The sequence below is a fragment of the Rhinoderma darwinii genome, chromosome 7, assembly GCF_050947455.1.
Source record: "Rhinoderma darwinii isolate aRhiDar2 chromosome 7, aRhiDar2.hap1, whole genome shotgun sequence".
Lineage (NCBI taxonomy): Eukaryota > Metazoa > Chordata > Amphibia > Anura > Rhinodermatidae > Rhinoderma > Rhinoderma darwinii.
Window position 1 is genome coordinate 40,230,332 of NC_134693.1, and position 13,173 is coordinate 40,243,504.

The 13,173-nt window shown below is 44.2% G+C and overlaps 1 protein-coding gene across 3 annotated transcripts in view; it reads right to left on the reverse strand.

Annotated features, from left to right (window-relative positions):
• Nucleotides 1-13,173, reverse strand: part of CDC7 (cell division cycle 7) — a 41,868-nt gene that overhangs the window by 25,932 nt on the left and 2,763 nt on the right. For 2 of the 3 annotated variants that reach the window (XM_075833232.1, XM_075833233.1), the window contains exon 2: nt 5,230-5,304. In XM_075833232.1, coding sequence (XP_075689347.1) covers nt 5,230-5,304 — 75 coding nt within the window. Of the gene's footprint in view, nt 1-5,229; nt 5,308-13,173 lie in introns of those variants that run through there. The other variant, XM_075833234.1, reaches the window with a different exon arrangement.

Genomic DNA, 13,173 nt, shown 5'->3' on the forward strand with positions numbered 1-13,173 from the left:
AGATATTGTTGTATTTACGACCCGTTTCGAGGCCGGACCGGCATTTGTATTTCACCTGATGAAGAAACCAGTCCGGCCTCGAAACACGTGGTAAATAAAACAGGCTCTGATCTTACATTTGCTTATTTTTAAATCCTCACTACTCAAGAAGGGTTTTACCATTTAGCAGCGCCAGGGAAAATCTGTTTTTTCCCTCAAACTTCTCAACTACCAAATGCTTTACGGAAGCCCACAGACAGATGTAGATTATAATCATTTTTAATCCGAAATGCTTCACGGACGGTTGCTTAGAAGTCAAGTAGGCAGTGTGACAATTATTGACAGCCTTCCCTGCATGAGCATGCAAAACAAAGACAGCCGTCAACCACAAACTAGTACCACTCCCTGGACTCATAAGCCCGCAGTGATCAGAGATGTAATTCAATAAATTACAAGTTATACAGACTTTTCCCACAAAATCTGCTTAGATTGTCATGCTCTGTAACCTGCTGTCCGCAGATCGGACAGCAAGTTCAACATGAAAGGTTTGCGTTAAACTGTATGATGTTCACGTTTAGCGAGTTACCATGCTGCAGTGCAGAAACTCAAACACAAATTCCCAGTCACTTCTCCCATGTAGGGATCAATAAAACACAGAACTTCTCACAGCTTTCATCCATGTTAACCCCTTCAGGACCAAGCTCATTTTGGCCTTCAGGACCAGACCCATTTTTTCAAATCTGACATATTTCACTTTATGTGGTAATAACTCCGGAATGCTTTTACCTATCAAAGCGATTCTGAGATTGTTTTCTCGTGACACATTGGACTTTATGATAGTTGAAAAATTTGCTCAATAAATTCAATATTTACCAGTGAAAAACACCAAAATTTTGTGAAAAATTGCAAAAATTAGCATTTTTCTAAATGCAAATGTATCTGCTTGTAAGACAGGCCGTTATACCACACAAAATTGTTGCTAATTAACATCCCCCATATGTCTACTTTAGATTGGCATCGTTTTTTGAACATCCTTTTATTTTTCTATGACGTCACAAGGCTTAGAACTTTAGCAGCAATTTCTCACATTTTCAAGAAAATGTCAAAAGGCTATTTTTACAGGGGCCAGTTCAGTTGTGAAGCGGCTTTTAGGGCCTTATATATTAGAAACCGCCAAAAAGTCACCCCATTTTAAAATCTTCACCCCTCAAAGTATTCAAAACAGCATTTAGAAAGTTTCTTAACCCTTTAAACGTTTCACAGGAATTAAAGCAACGTAGAGGTGAAATTTTCAAATTTTCATTTTTTTTTGCAGAAATTCATTTTTAATCTATTTTTTCTTGTAACACAGAAGGTTTTACCAGAGAAACGCAACTCAATATTTATTGCCCAGATTCTGCAGTTTTTAGAAATATCCCACATGTGGCCCTAGTGCGGTAATGGACTGAAGCAAAGGCCTCAGAAGCAAAGGAGCACCTAGTGGATTTTGGGCCTCCTTTTTATTAGAAAATATTTTAGGCACCATGTCAGGTTTCAAGGGCTCTTTCGGTGCCAAAACAGTGGAAATCCCCCAAAAGTGACCCCATTTGGGAAACTACACCCCTTGAGGAAATTATCTAGGGGTATAGTGAGCATTTTGACCCCGCAGGTTTTTTGCAGAAATTATTGGAAGTAGGCCGTGAAAATAAAAATCGTCATTCTTTCAAAGATAATGTAGGTTTAGCTAATTTTTTCTAATTTCCACGAGGACTAAAGGAGAAAAAGCACCACAACATTTGTAAAGCAATTTCTCCCGAGTAAAACAATACCCCACATGTGGTTATAAAAACGGATGTTTGGACACACAGCGGAGCTTAGAAGGGAAAGAGCGCTATTTGGCTTTTGGAGCTCAAATTTAGCAGGAATGGTTTGCGCAGGCCATGTCGCATTTGCAAAGCCCCTGAGGGGACAAAACAGTGAAAACACCAAAAAAGTGACTCCATTGAGAAAACTACACCCCTTGAGGAATCCATCTAGGGGTGTAGTGAGCATTTTGCCCCCACAGGTGTTTCATAGATTTTATTAAAATTGGGCAGTGAAAAAAAAAATAATCCTTTTTCTTCAATAAGACGTAGGTTTAGCTCCAAATTTTTAATTTTCTCAACAAATAAAGGAAAAAAAGAACCCCAACGTTTGTAAAGCAACTTCTCTGGAGTACGGCAATACCCCACACGTGGTCATAAAATGCTGTTTGGGCACACGGCAGGGCTCGGAAGGGAAGGAGCGCCATTTGCTTTTGTTGTACAGATTTTGCTGCATTTGGTTTCTGGGCGCTATGTTGCATTTGCAAAGTCCCTGTGGGACCAAAACAGTGGATCCCCCCCAGAAGTGACCCCATTTTGGAAACAACACCCTCAAGGTATTCACCTAGGGGCGTAGTGAGCATGTTAACCCCACAGGTGTTTTGCAGAAATTTGTGTGCACACGATGTGGGAGAATGAAAATGGGAATTTTTCCTTAGATACGCCAATATGTGGTGCCCAGCTTGTGCCACCATAACAAGACAGCTCTCAATTATTATGCGGTGTTTCCCTGTTTTAGAATCACCCTACATGTGGCCCTAATCTTTTGCCTGGACATTCGACAGGGCTCAGGAGTGAAAGCGTACCATGTAAAATTGAGGCCTAATTTGGCGACATATAAAGTATTGGTTCACAATTGCAGAGGCTTTGATGTGAAATAATAAAAGAAACCCATGAGAAGTGACCCCATTTTGGAAACTGTACCCCTCAAGGCATTTATTAAGAGGTGTAGTGAGCATTTTCACACCACGTGTCTTTTCCATAAATGATTGCGCTGCGGAAGGTACAAATTAAAATTTTTCCCTAGATATGCCAATTCAGTGTCAAATATGTCGTGCCCAGCTTGTGCCACACACCCAAAAACTGTTAAAAGGGTTCTCTTGGGTATGGTGATGCCATATATGTGGAAGTAAACTGCTGTTTGGGCACACTGTAGGTCTCAGATGGGTGGGAGCGCGGAATTTGCTTGGTAATAGTTTTGTTTGGAGTATCACTGGTGTTTCCGTTTATAATGTGGGGCATATCTGAGCTGGGCAAGAGTACATCGGGGCATAGTCAGGTGGTATAGTAATAAGGTAAAAAAATAATAATAATAATCCATAGCTGTGTGTTACGCTGTGATCGATCCTGTCTGCACAGGCCGGTGTCGCACTGATAATTGGCGTCCTTCCTTATCCCCCTTTTGGTCCACACTCCGCACCTTTGCAGTTTGGGGAATTTTGCCGGGAAAGCGTTGTCCTGGTATAATACAGGCACCGTCGCTTCCAGCGGATATGGTTGGGCCCTCCCCTTCCTGGTTCCCTAATTTTAGTGCCTTGATACATCGCCTTTTGAAACAGAAGAAACGTTCCCCTCGGGCCTTCACAACTGGATAATTTTCTTTCCTGAATTATTGGAGCCTTAACTTATTTTATTTTTTCATAGACGTAGTGGTATGAGGGCTCTTTTTTTACGGGACGAGCTGTAGCTTTTATTGGTACATATTGGGGTACAATCAACTTTTTGATCACTTGTTATCCTTTTTTTGGGAGGCAAGGTGACAAAAAAACTGAAATTCTGCCATAGTTTTTTTAGTTGTTTTTTCTTTATACAGCGTTCAACATGCGTTATAAACTACATGTTACCTTCATTCTGCGGGTTAGTACAATTCCGGCGATACCAAATTTATAGAACTTTTTTATAACTTTTTGCACAATAAAATTACTTTTGGAAAGAGAATGTATTTTTTCTGTCGCCAAGTTGTGAGAGCCATAACTTTTACATTTTTCGTCGATGGAGCTGTGTGACGGCTTGTTTTTTGCGAGACGAGGTAGAGGATTTAGGTACCATTTTTGGATACATGCGACTTTTTGATCACTTTTTATTTAAATTTTTGGAAGACCGTGACCAAAAAAACAGTAATTATGGCAGTGTTTTTGAGGTTTTTTTTTTACGGCGTTCACTGCGCTGGATAAATAACATAATATTTTTATAGTTCAGGTCGTTACGGTCGCAGCGATACCAAATATGTATGGCTTTATTATTTTTTCTATAATAAATGACTTGATAAGTGAAAAAGGGCGATTGTGTTTTGTTTTATTATTTGAAACTTTTATTGTATGTTTTACAACTTTTATTTTTACACTTTTCTTTACTCCCACTAGGGGACTTGAATGTCCAACTGTTTGTTTGATGTTCTAATACATTTCACTACCTATGTAGTGCAATGTATTGGAAGTGTCAGTTGTTCACTGACAGCAAGCCGATCAGGCTCCGCCTCTGGGCGGGGCCTAATCAGCTTACGTAATGGCAGACAGGAGTCCATTGTTAGGGCTCCTGTTGCCATAGTAACAGTCGCCAGCCTTGCCATCGCATGGCAAGGCTGCCGATTTTCTACAAACCTCTAGGATGCAGCGATCACAATGGATCGCTGCATCGAAGGGGTTAATGCCAGGAATCGGAGCTAGCTCCGGTTCCTGGCGATAGATCGGGGTGTCCGCTGTAACATACAGCGGACACCCACTACTGATGACGCCGGCTCAGCTTCTGAGCCGGAAGCTGAGGCGGCGCCATATATGCCGATGGTACCAGAAGCCTCCTGGGCCCCGCCAACGTCGGGGCATAGGAGGATTCCGTTACAGGCTGATCGGGAGGTAAGCATTAGCCCTCCGATCGCCTTTGCAGCCACCGGCAACCCAGCGATCACGTTGCTGGGGTGCCGGTGGCTATAAACTCCTCACATGCTGCGATCTCTATTGAACACAGCATGTGAAGGGTTAATCGGTCGGATGATACTTCTCGTCAGAACGCCCAGCTAGTAAAAGTAGTAAAAACGCCCCGATGTACGCACATAATACACGCCCAGTTGGACTTTTACTTTAAACACGCCCACTTGGACTTTTGCAAGCCTCATTTGCATAAATACAAAAATGGTCATAACTTGGCCAAAAATGCTCGTTTTTTAAAAATAAAAACGTTACTGTAATCTACATTGCGGCGCCTATCTGCTGCAATAGCAGATAGGGGTTGCAAAATCTGGTGACAGAGCCTCTTTAATTCATCCCACTTGATTCTGAATTTAACATTTATGTGCATTTTCCTTCGCCTCTGGTGCCATGTTTGTAGATAAATATGATGCGTGTGTAACTGCATAAACAAGTTTCAGGTTACAATACTTTCAACACCATCTGTATTACATATTAACACTTACCCTCTCCAATTTTACCCATAACATAGAAGATATTGCGGATTTGTGGAACGGCTGCATAGAGTTTCTCAATTTCTCCTGTAAGCAAAACAAGTGAGATTACTGAATATTGTTACTATATGTAAACCAGTCCTGTACAAATATTATGCGAAAAGCTCAGTCATTTCAATACAGTTTGCAGTGGAGAGCAACTAGGAGGGAAAGATAATAGACTGCAGGCTGACCCACGTGAGAGTAGCTGCAAGGAGGAACACAGGATAGCCTATGCAGCAGATTACAGTGATACTACACCCTGCATTACTGCTCCTACATTCTGCAGGTACTCTAAGCTAGGTATTACTTACCAAATGCAGATGGCATACATCAATATGGGCCACCAGTCATACTGCGCTGATACTACAAGACTGCACATGAAACGTGGCCATCTGTCGGTGTCACCTGTTGAATGAATGGGGAGAAGTGTAGGAAGCTGATTGGTCAGCGTCATACACTTCTCTTTACAACGCCCACTTGGTCAAAAGCTAAAAAAAAACGCCCAGTTGGGCATTAAGAAAGGCATTAGCATAAATCTAAAATTGCTCATAACTTGTTCAAAATTGATTGTTTTTCTAAATAAAAAACCACTGCTGTCATCTACATTACAGCGCCAATCACATTATGTAGAAGATAGGCCACTTATAATGTGGTGACAGAGCCTCTTTAAGGGGTTAAAGGCAAGTACCTAACAAAGTAGATACATGTTCTAAATGATCACTTCACATCAATCACATCAACAGTTAGGACACATCAAAGGGGAATGTGTAGTCCTAGCCCAAGAACTAACTCATAACTGAACGTGTGAAGTCCCAGCCAGTGTTGCGTTATACAACTCAAGTCCTATAATTGTACAGCAGCAAAATCAAAGTGTAGCTAAACGCTTAGGCCTCATGCACACTTCCTTCACCGTTTTATTGGCCGTTTTTGACGGATCCTTGTGCCAGTTTTGTTATCCGTGTGGTTTCCGTGCGCTGAGCATGGTACTGTCCAGGGTGCTGAAAGAGCATGGTTGTTCAGCGCTATTCACTGTACAGGGTGCTGAAAGACTTAGGGTATGTGCACACGACAACGCCAAAAACGTCTGAAATTACGGAGCTGTTTACAGGAGAAAACAGCTCCTGAATTTCAGACGTTTTTACAAGTGCACGCATTTTTCACGGCGTCTTATGGACGGAATTGGAACTGGTTTTCATTGGAGTCAATGAAAAACGGCTCCAATTACGTCCCAAGAAGTGTCCTGCACTTCTTTGACGCGGCCGTAATTTTGACAGTGACGCGTAAAATGACAGCTCGTCTGCACAGAACATCGTAAGACCCATTGCAAGCAATGGGCAGATGTTTGCCGACGTATTGAAGCCGTCTTTTCAGGCGTAATTCGAGGCGTAAAACGCCTCCATTACGCCTGAAAATTGGTCGTGTGCACATACCCTTAGGGCTGCACTGATCAGCGGGAACTCAGCACCCTGGACACTGACTAGCGCTGAAGAATGACCATGGTCGGCGCTCGCAAAATACAATTCTAATGAAATAAAAAAAATCAGTTCATACTTACCCAGAACTCCCTACTTTTTCCTCCTGTGATGACGTTTCATCCCATGTCACCGCTGCAGCCAATCACAGGCTGTAGCGGCCACATGGACTGCCGCGTCATACAGGAAGGTCGGACTGGAGGAAGAAGAGGGACTCGTCACCAAGACAACGACCAGGGTACTTACGAACTGCTTTTTATTTTATTTTTATCAGCAGCCTCTTCTCTAACACAGTGCTGGATACAGGAGAGAAGGGGCTGCCGATTAGTGTAATATCTCTAATGTACTTCTGCCCGCCCGTTGCTAGGCATCAGCTCCGTCCACCAAGGACAGCACACAAATGCCTTCCATGTGCCTTCAGTTTTTTGACGGCCCCATTGACTTTCATGGGCCTCACGGACACAGAATCTCGGACCAGGGGGGCGCATGCGCGCAGCTGAACATGGTGGACGCGTTCTAACCAGGCTCCGCACCTCGTGAAGGCAATCCAGCATTTATATCGCTAACAGCAGACATCGAGACCCATAAAAGAAAGGAGAGGTACCTTAGAGGTTCGGGCATCCACCTATGGCCAGAGGGAGTGGAAGAAGGGGTAAGCAAACCCAGGCTCAGAGGTCCGTGGCAGATATGCTGATGGCGGCGCCGAACATGGCGGAGCAAGGCCTGCTGCAGCAGCAGCAGGGGACACAGATAGAATCCAGTTCGGCGGTGTTATCACAGGATTATCCTGTGCTCCTGCGGGAAAATAGCAGCACATCACTATTGCAGGCACAGGAGGATTTACAAGAAGAGGGCCCGATCCCAGACATGGGACTGCCGCAATTAGCGCCCGTTCACGTCTCACAGCACTCGCCCATGCAGCCGGCCATTACTTCCGGGTTGACAGAGGACGCCATCTTTTCCTGCATATCAAGAGCCATGCAAGCTCAGATGGGGGAAATAAGCTCCAAGATAGCCGCGGTACATCAAGATTTACACAAAGTGGGGGCGCATATGCAGGCTATTGAGACCAAAATGACCTCAGTCACTGCAAGAGTTAACCAGAATACTAGATTTATGGAGGATCTGCAGGAGCAATTGGAGGAAGCGAACACCAGAATTGAGGACCTGGAAAATCGTTCTCGACGCTATAACTTCAGGATCAGAGGGGTCCCGGAATCTCAGACGGAGGTACCGGGGGTGGTTCGCCTGCTACTCACTACCTTGATACCTGATATATCGGAATCACATATGGAAATTGACCGGGCCCATAGAGCTTTGACGGCCATGAGGAGGGATGGACTTCCCAGAGATATTATAGTGAAACTCCACTATTATTCGATTAAGGAGAAGGTGATGGAAAGAGCTAGGAAGCTTCCGGTGATCACCATTTATAATACAGCGGTTCAGATATATGCTGATTTGGCTCCCCAAACCATTCAAAAAAGGCGGATGCTTTGCCCTATTCTGCAGACCCTCAAACACCATGCGATTCCATACCGGTGGGCATTCCCATTTCGTCTCCTCTTCATGCGCAATAATAGGCAATATGGCTTCTCTACGCTACAGGAGGGAGAGGACCTGCTGAGGGACTTACATATTCTACCACCCCAGGATAAAGCCAGTTCCTCCCGACTCCCCATACGGGATCCCCCGTTGTCACCAATATGGCGTACCCAAGGAGGCCGTCCAGAGTTTCCTCGGGAACAGAGGGTGGAATCTCGTCGGCAACAATTGAATCCGACATGACGGAAAGGAGGTCGATTATAGAAGCAGATAGTTTCTTTTTCTTTCTTTATTCTTCATATCGGCCGGAGATGTCTTCAAGCAGCACGGAGGCTGAATTTCAGCCGGATACCGCCATTTGCAGTTCTCAGCGGACTGGGAGCCGGGGATCCATACGTTGGGGGGGATGTGGGGATTTCTTTTGCTTCTCTGGACTCCCACTTATAGTAATGGAAATTTGTTTATAAGCTGACCCGAAAAAGGCGAGGAAGGGTTTGGATGGGTCAAGTTCGCAGTGAGTAGGTACTCTGGCTATAGATATGTTTGTTTTGTTTTTTTTTAAAAATATGAAAGTTTGCTTTACCTTATATTTAACATGTGAATGCCTATTATGCTCAGGGTTGATATAGGTTAAGGGGTTGAATGTCTGGATATATATTTTCGGAAATGCTGTGCCTTCACGACGGTCTGCTGTCCCCCTGTTAGCAGTCTTCCTTGACTGCCTAGTCGGTAGACTATGTTCGGTACTAGTGATACCTTGTGTATGTCTTATTTTTGTTCTGTCTTTTACCCCCTTCCCTTTCCTTTCTTTCCTATTTCTGACCTTTGTCTCTATGGCGGGATCCTAATACGCACATGGTTCTACCTCCTGCTCTATGATGGCGGCCATGGAATCTGCTAAAACCTTTAGCTTACTCACACATAATGTGCAGGGCCTTAATTCCCCGATCAAGCGTCGAAAAGCTTTCTTGTATTATAAATCCTCTCATGTTGATATACTATTTTTACAGGAAACGCATTTTTCTACCTCCTCTGCTCCATCGTACTTTCATAAACACTACTCACAAAAATTTTTGGCTAGTGCCTCTACTAAGCACAGGGGAGTGGGCATATGGTTGTCTCGGTCGGTCCCGTTTACACCTCACAACACGATCTCTGACCCGGATGGCAGGTACATCCTGGTCTCGGGTCTGTTACATGAATCTCCAATAACCTTTATTAACTACTATGCCCCGAACTCCAATCAACCGGCGTTCTTCCAGGGTATGTGGCGCAAGATCCATTCATCGATAGAGGGCCCGATAATCATGGGTGGGGATTCTAATATCGCCTTGGACGCGTCCATGGATAAATCCCACGCATTCAGGGTGCGACTTATACCTCCTACGTCAACCAGCATACAAGTAGCACGTTTCTTCCATTCGGTGGACGTCATAGATGTCTGGCGGGATTTTAACCCCACAGCAAGGGATTATACTTATTTCTCCTCAGCCCATAATATCCACACCCGTATTGATCATGTTATGATGTCAACTAGCTTACTCCCTAAGGTCACGGATGCTAGGATTTTAGCTACACCCTGGTCTGATCATGACCCGATTGTGGTTCGGTTGTCAGATTTAGGTGGGAGACCGCCTATCTCCTCTTGGAGATTGAATGAGTCATTACTATCGGATCAGGAGATAGTTAAAGAAATCCAAAGGGAATTGGACACATATTTTCTACTTAATAAGGCACCAGACACCTCAATTATGTCCAATTGGGCGGCTCACAAAGCAGTGATTAGGGGGAAATTCATCCAGATAGCCTCGCGTAATAAGAAACGGTTGAAGGAGGTTCTGGCGTTAAAGGAGAGGAAGTTTGCGGACCTGTCTAAGAAATTTAAAACAGACCCCTCAGCAGTTATTAAAGCAAAATTAGCAGAAGCTAGAACAGAATTAAATTTATGTCTGACAAGTTGGGCGGAAAAAAGTCTGCGTTGGTCACAACATAAGTTTTTTACACAAGGGGATAAACCGGGAACATTACTCTCTAGACGCCTCACGCCCCGATTTAACACCTCAACACCACCGAAACTGCGATTGGCGGATGGATCTTTATCACAGAATCCCACAAAAGTTGTAAAGGCCTTTCAGGATTTTTATTCAGCGTTGTACTCAGCTCCACCTCAGTTTGATAAAAATAAGGCTAGGGTCTTGTTGGAAAAAACATTCCCTACTAAACTTTCCCAAGGGGATAGAGAAACACTGGATGCTGAATTTAGATTGGAGGAGGTATTGGATGTTATTAAAAATCTGAAGGCTCACAAAGCCCCGGGGCCAGATGGGTTTTCCTCAGGTTATTACAAACACTTTAGGGAGGTCCTGGCCCCGCACATGGTTGAATTGTTCAATGCTTATCGGGAGGGTAACAATTTGCCCCCTTTTTCGAATCTAGCCTATATACATCTTATCCCCAAGCCTCATAAGGATCATACAGATCAGGCTAACTATCGCCCGATATCCCTTCTTGATGTGGATCTTAAGATTATGACAAAAATTCTGGCGGTTAGATTGAATTCATTCCTAGCCACATATATACATAAGGATCAGGCGGGATTTATACCCCTCCGCCAGGCGGAAGACCAGACGAGACGGGCTGTGGACATTATCTCAGCTGTTCGTTCGGGGTGGGATGGCACTTCCGGACGTCAAAGTATGTTATTAAGCCTTGACCTTCAGAAAGCCTTTGACTCGCTATCCTGGGACTATTTGTTTTATGTCCTTGAGAGAATGGGCTTCGGTACGGGATTTTTGTCTATTCTTAAGATCTTATATTGTCTTCCTACAGCAAAAATAAATTCTAGGGGATTTATGTCGGGAGCTTTTCCAATATGCAGAGGAACGCGACAGGGGTGCCCGCTATCGCCTTCCCTGTTTGCGCTGGCTATTGAGCCATTGGCCAACCTCATACGAGATTCTCCCGACATTAGGGGGGTGAAGGTGGGAGGAGTAGAACACAAATGTGCCTTGTTTGCGGATGACATACTGCTTTTCATATCGACACCTCTCACATCATTGCCGAATCTCTTTCATATTCTTGATCAGTTTGGCAAGCTGTCTGGGCTTAAGGTCAATCACTCCAAGTCGGTGGCAATGAATCTTACATTGCCAATAGGGGTAGTGAAGCTCCTAAAAATTAACTTTGATTTTCATTGGGATGCACGTAGATTGACGTATTTGGGTATTAAATTGACGCCTACCATAGAGTCCCTTTACGAGGACAATTTCCCTCCACTTTTTCAACAAATAGCTACGGATCTCACTAGATGGTCCCCTCTTAATCTTTCATGGTTTGGCCGCATTGCCTCCATCAAAATGACGATATTGCCCAGATTGCTATATTATTTTCGCACGCTCCCTATTGTGGTCCCTCAGAAGGCGCTTAGACAAATCCAAGGGCTCATCATGGGGTTTATTTGGGGTTCTAAAAGACCGAGAATACAGAGACAAACTTTATTCACCCCTAAAACGGCGGGGGGTCTGGGGGTTCCCAATATCCAACAATACTATCACGCAGCACGTCTGGCGCAATTTACAGATATGTATGCGAGACCATACTGTCCCCAGTGGACGCAAATTGAGACGGCCGCATGTACCAGTTTCCCGCTGGAAACGCTACTGTGGATGGAGTCCTCGGACAGGCCTCCGGTTCTCTCCCCTGTGCTTTCTCAGATGTTACAGCTGTGGGACTCGCTTAGAAAGAGATTCCATATTAAATCACCCCATAATCCGCTCATGACCATCACGGGTAATTCTGCCTTTCCTCCGGGTCTGCGTAGAATGGAATTCCGGTGGTGGCTCAATAAGGGGTTTTACAGGATTAAGGACTTTTTTGTAGGGGGGGACATCAGAACTCTGGATTACTTTAAGGACTCACACTCGATGCCCCCATCGGAGCATTTTAGATATATCCAGATACACCACTTCTTGTTGAACTGGAAATCCAGGAGGGGGGACATCAGCACATTGACCACTTTTGAACGGCTGTGTTGGCTTTCTGGCTTACGACATAAAATTTCCACGATATATTCCGATCTGGTTACTCCGGAAGGTAAACTCCCTTACATGACACGATGGGAACACGATTTAGGTACGGGAGTGGAATTGGAGCAGTGGCGGGAGATGGCATGTACGACCTCAAAACTATCTATCAATACATCCTTGGTGGAAGCGGGTTATAAAGTATTAATGAGATGGTATATGGTCCCTACTCGTATAGCTCGCTTTAACCCATTGGTGGATAAGCACTGTTTTAGACAATGTGGTGCGGAGGGTACACTAATGCATATTCTATGGGAGTGTCCAGTGGTTGCCACATTTTGGAACCAGGTATACCAGCTTATTAACACAGTGATCCAAGTCAAACCCCCCAGGGATGTGATTACGGCTCTGCTATGCGGCCCTATTCCCGAGGTTCGGGCCCCCGCATGTAAATTTCTCCGATATGTGTTTCTGGCAGCTAAAATAACTATTGCTAGGGCCTGGCGAACATCCACGTTGTCTATGGATATGTTGATCGCTAAGATCTCATGGATAATGGTTAATGACAGCCTAACACATCTGCTGGCGGGTACATTAGACAAATTTGATGCCATTTGGGACCCATGGAGGAACCACACATTTCCGTGAATACATAGAGATGGTTAGGAGACCCTTCTACCCTACACCTTTCCTTCCCCCCCTCCTTATCCTTCTTTTGTTTATTGTGTGTGTTTTGCTTTTCTCTCTTATATTTTTTCCTTAGAGGCCATGTTAAGGTACTCTATAAAGCAATGTGATGTCAAGATTGGTTACCTATGTTAGTAATGAAGACATTTATATACTATATATTTGGCAGAAGTGTTGACATCATGAAT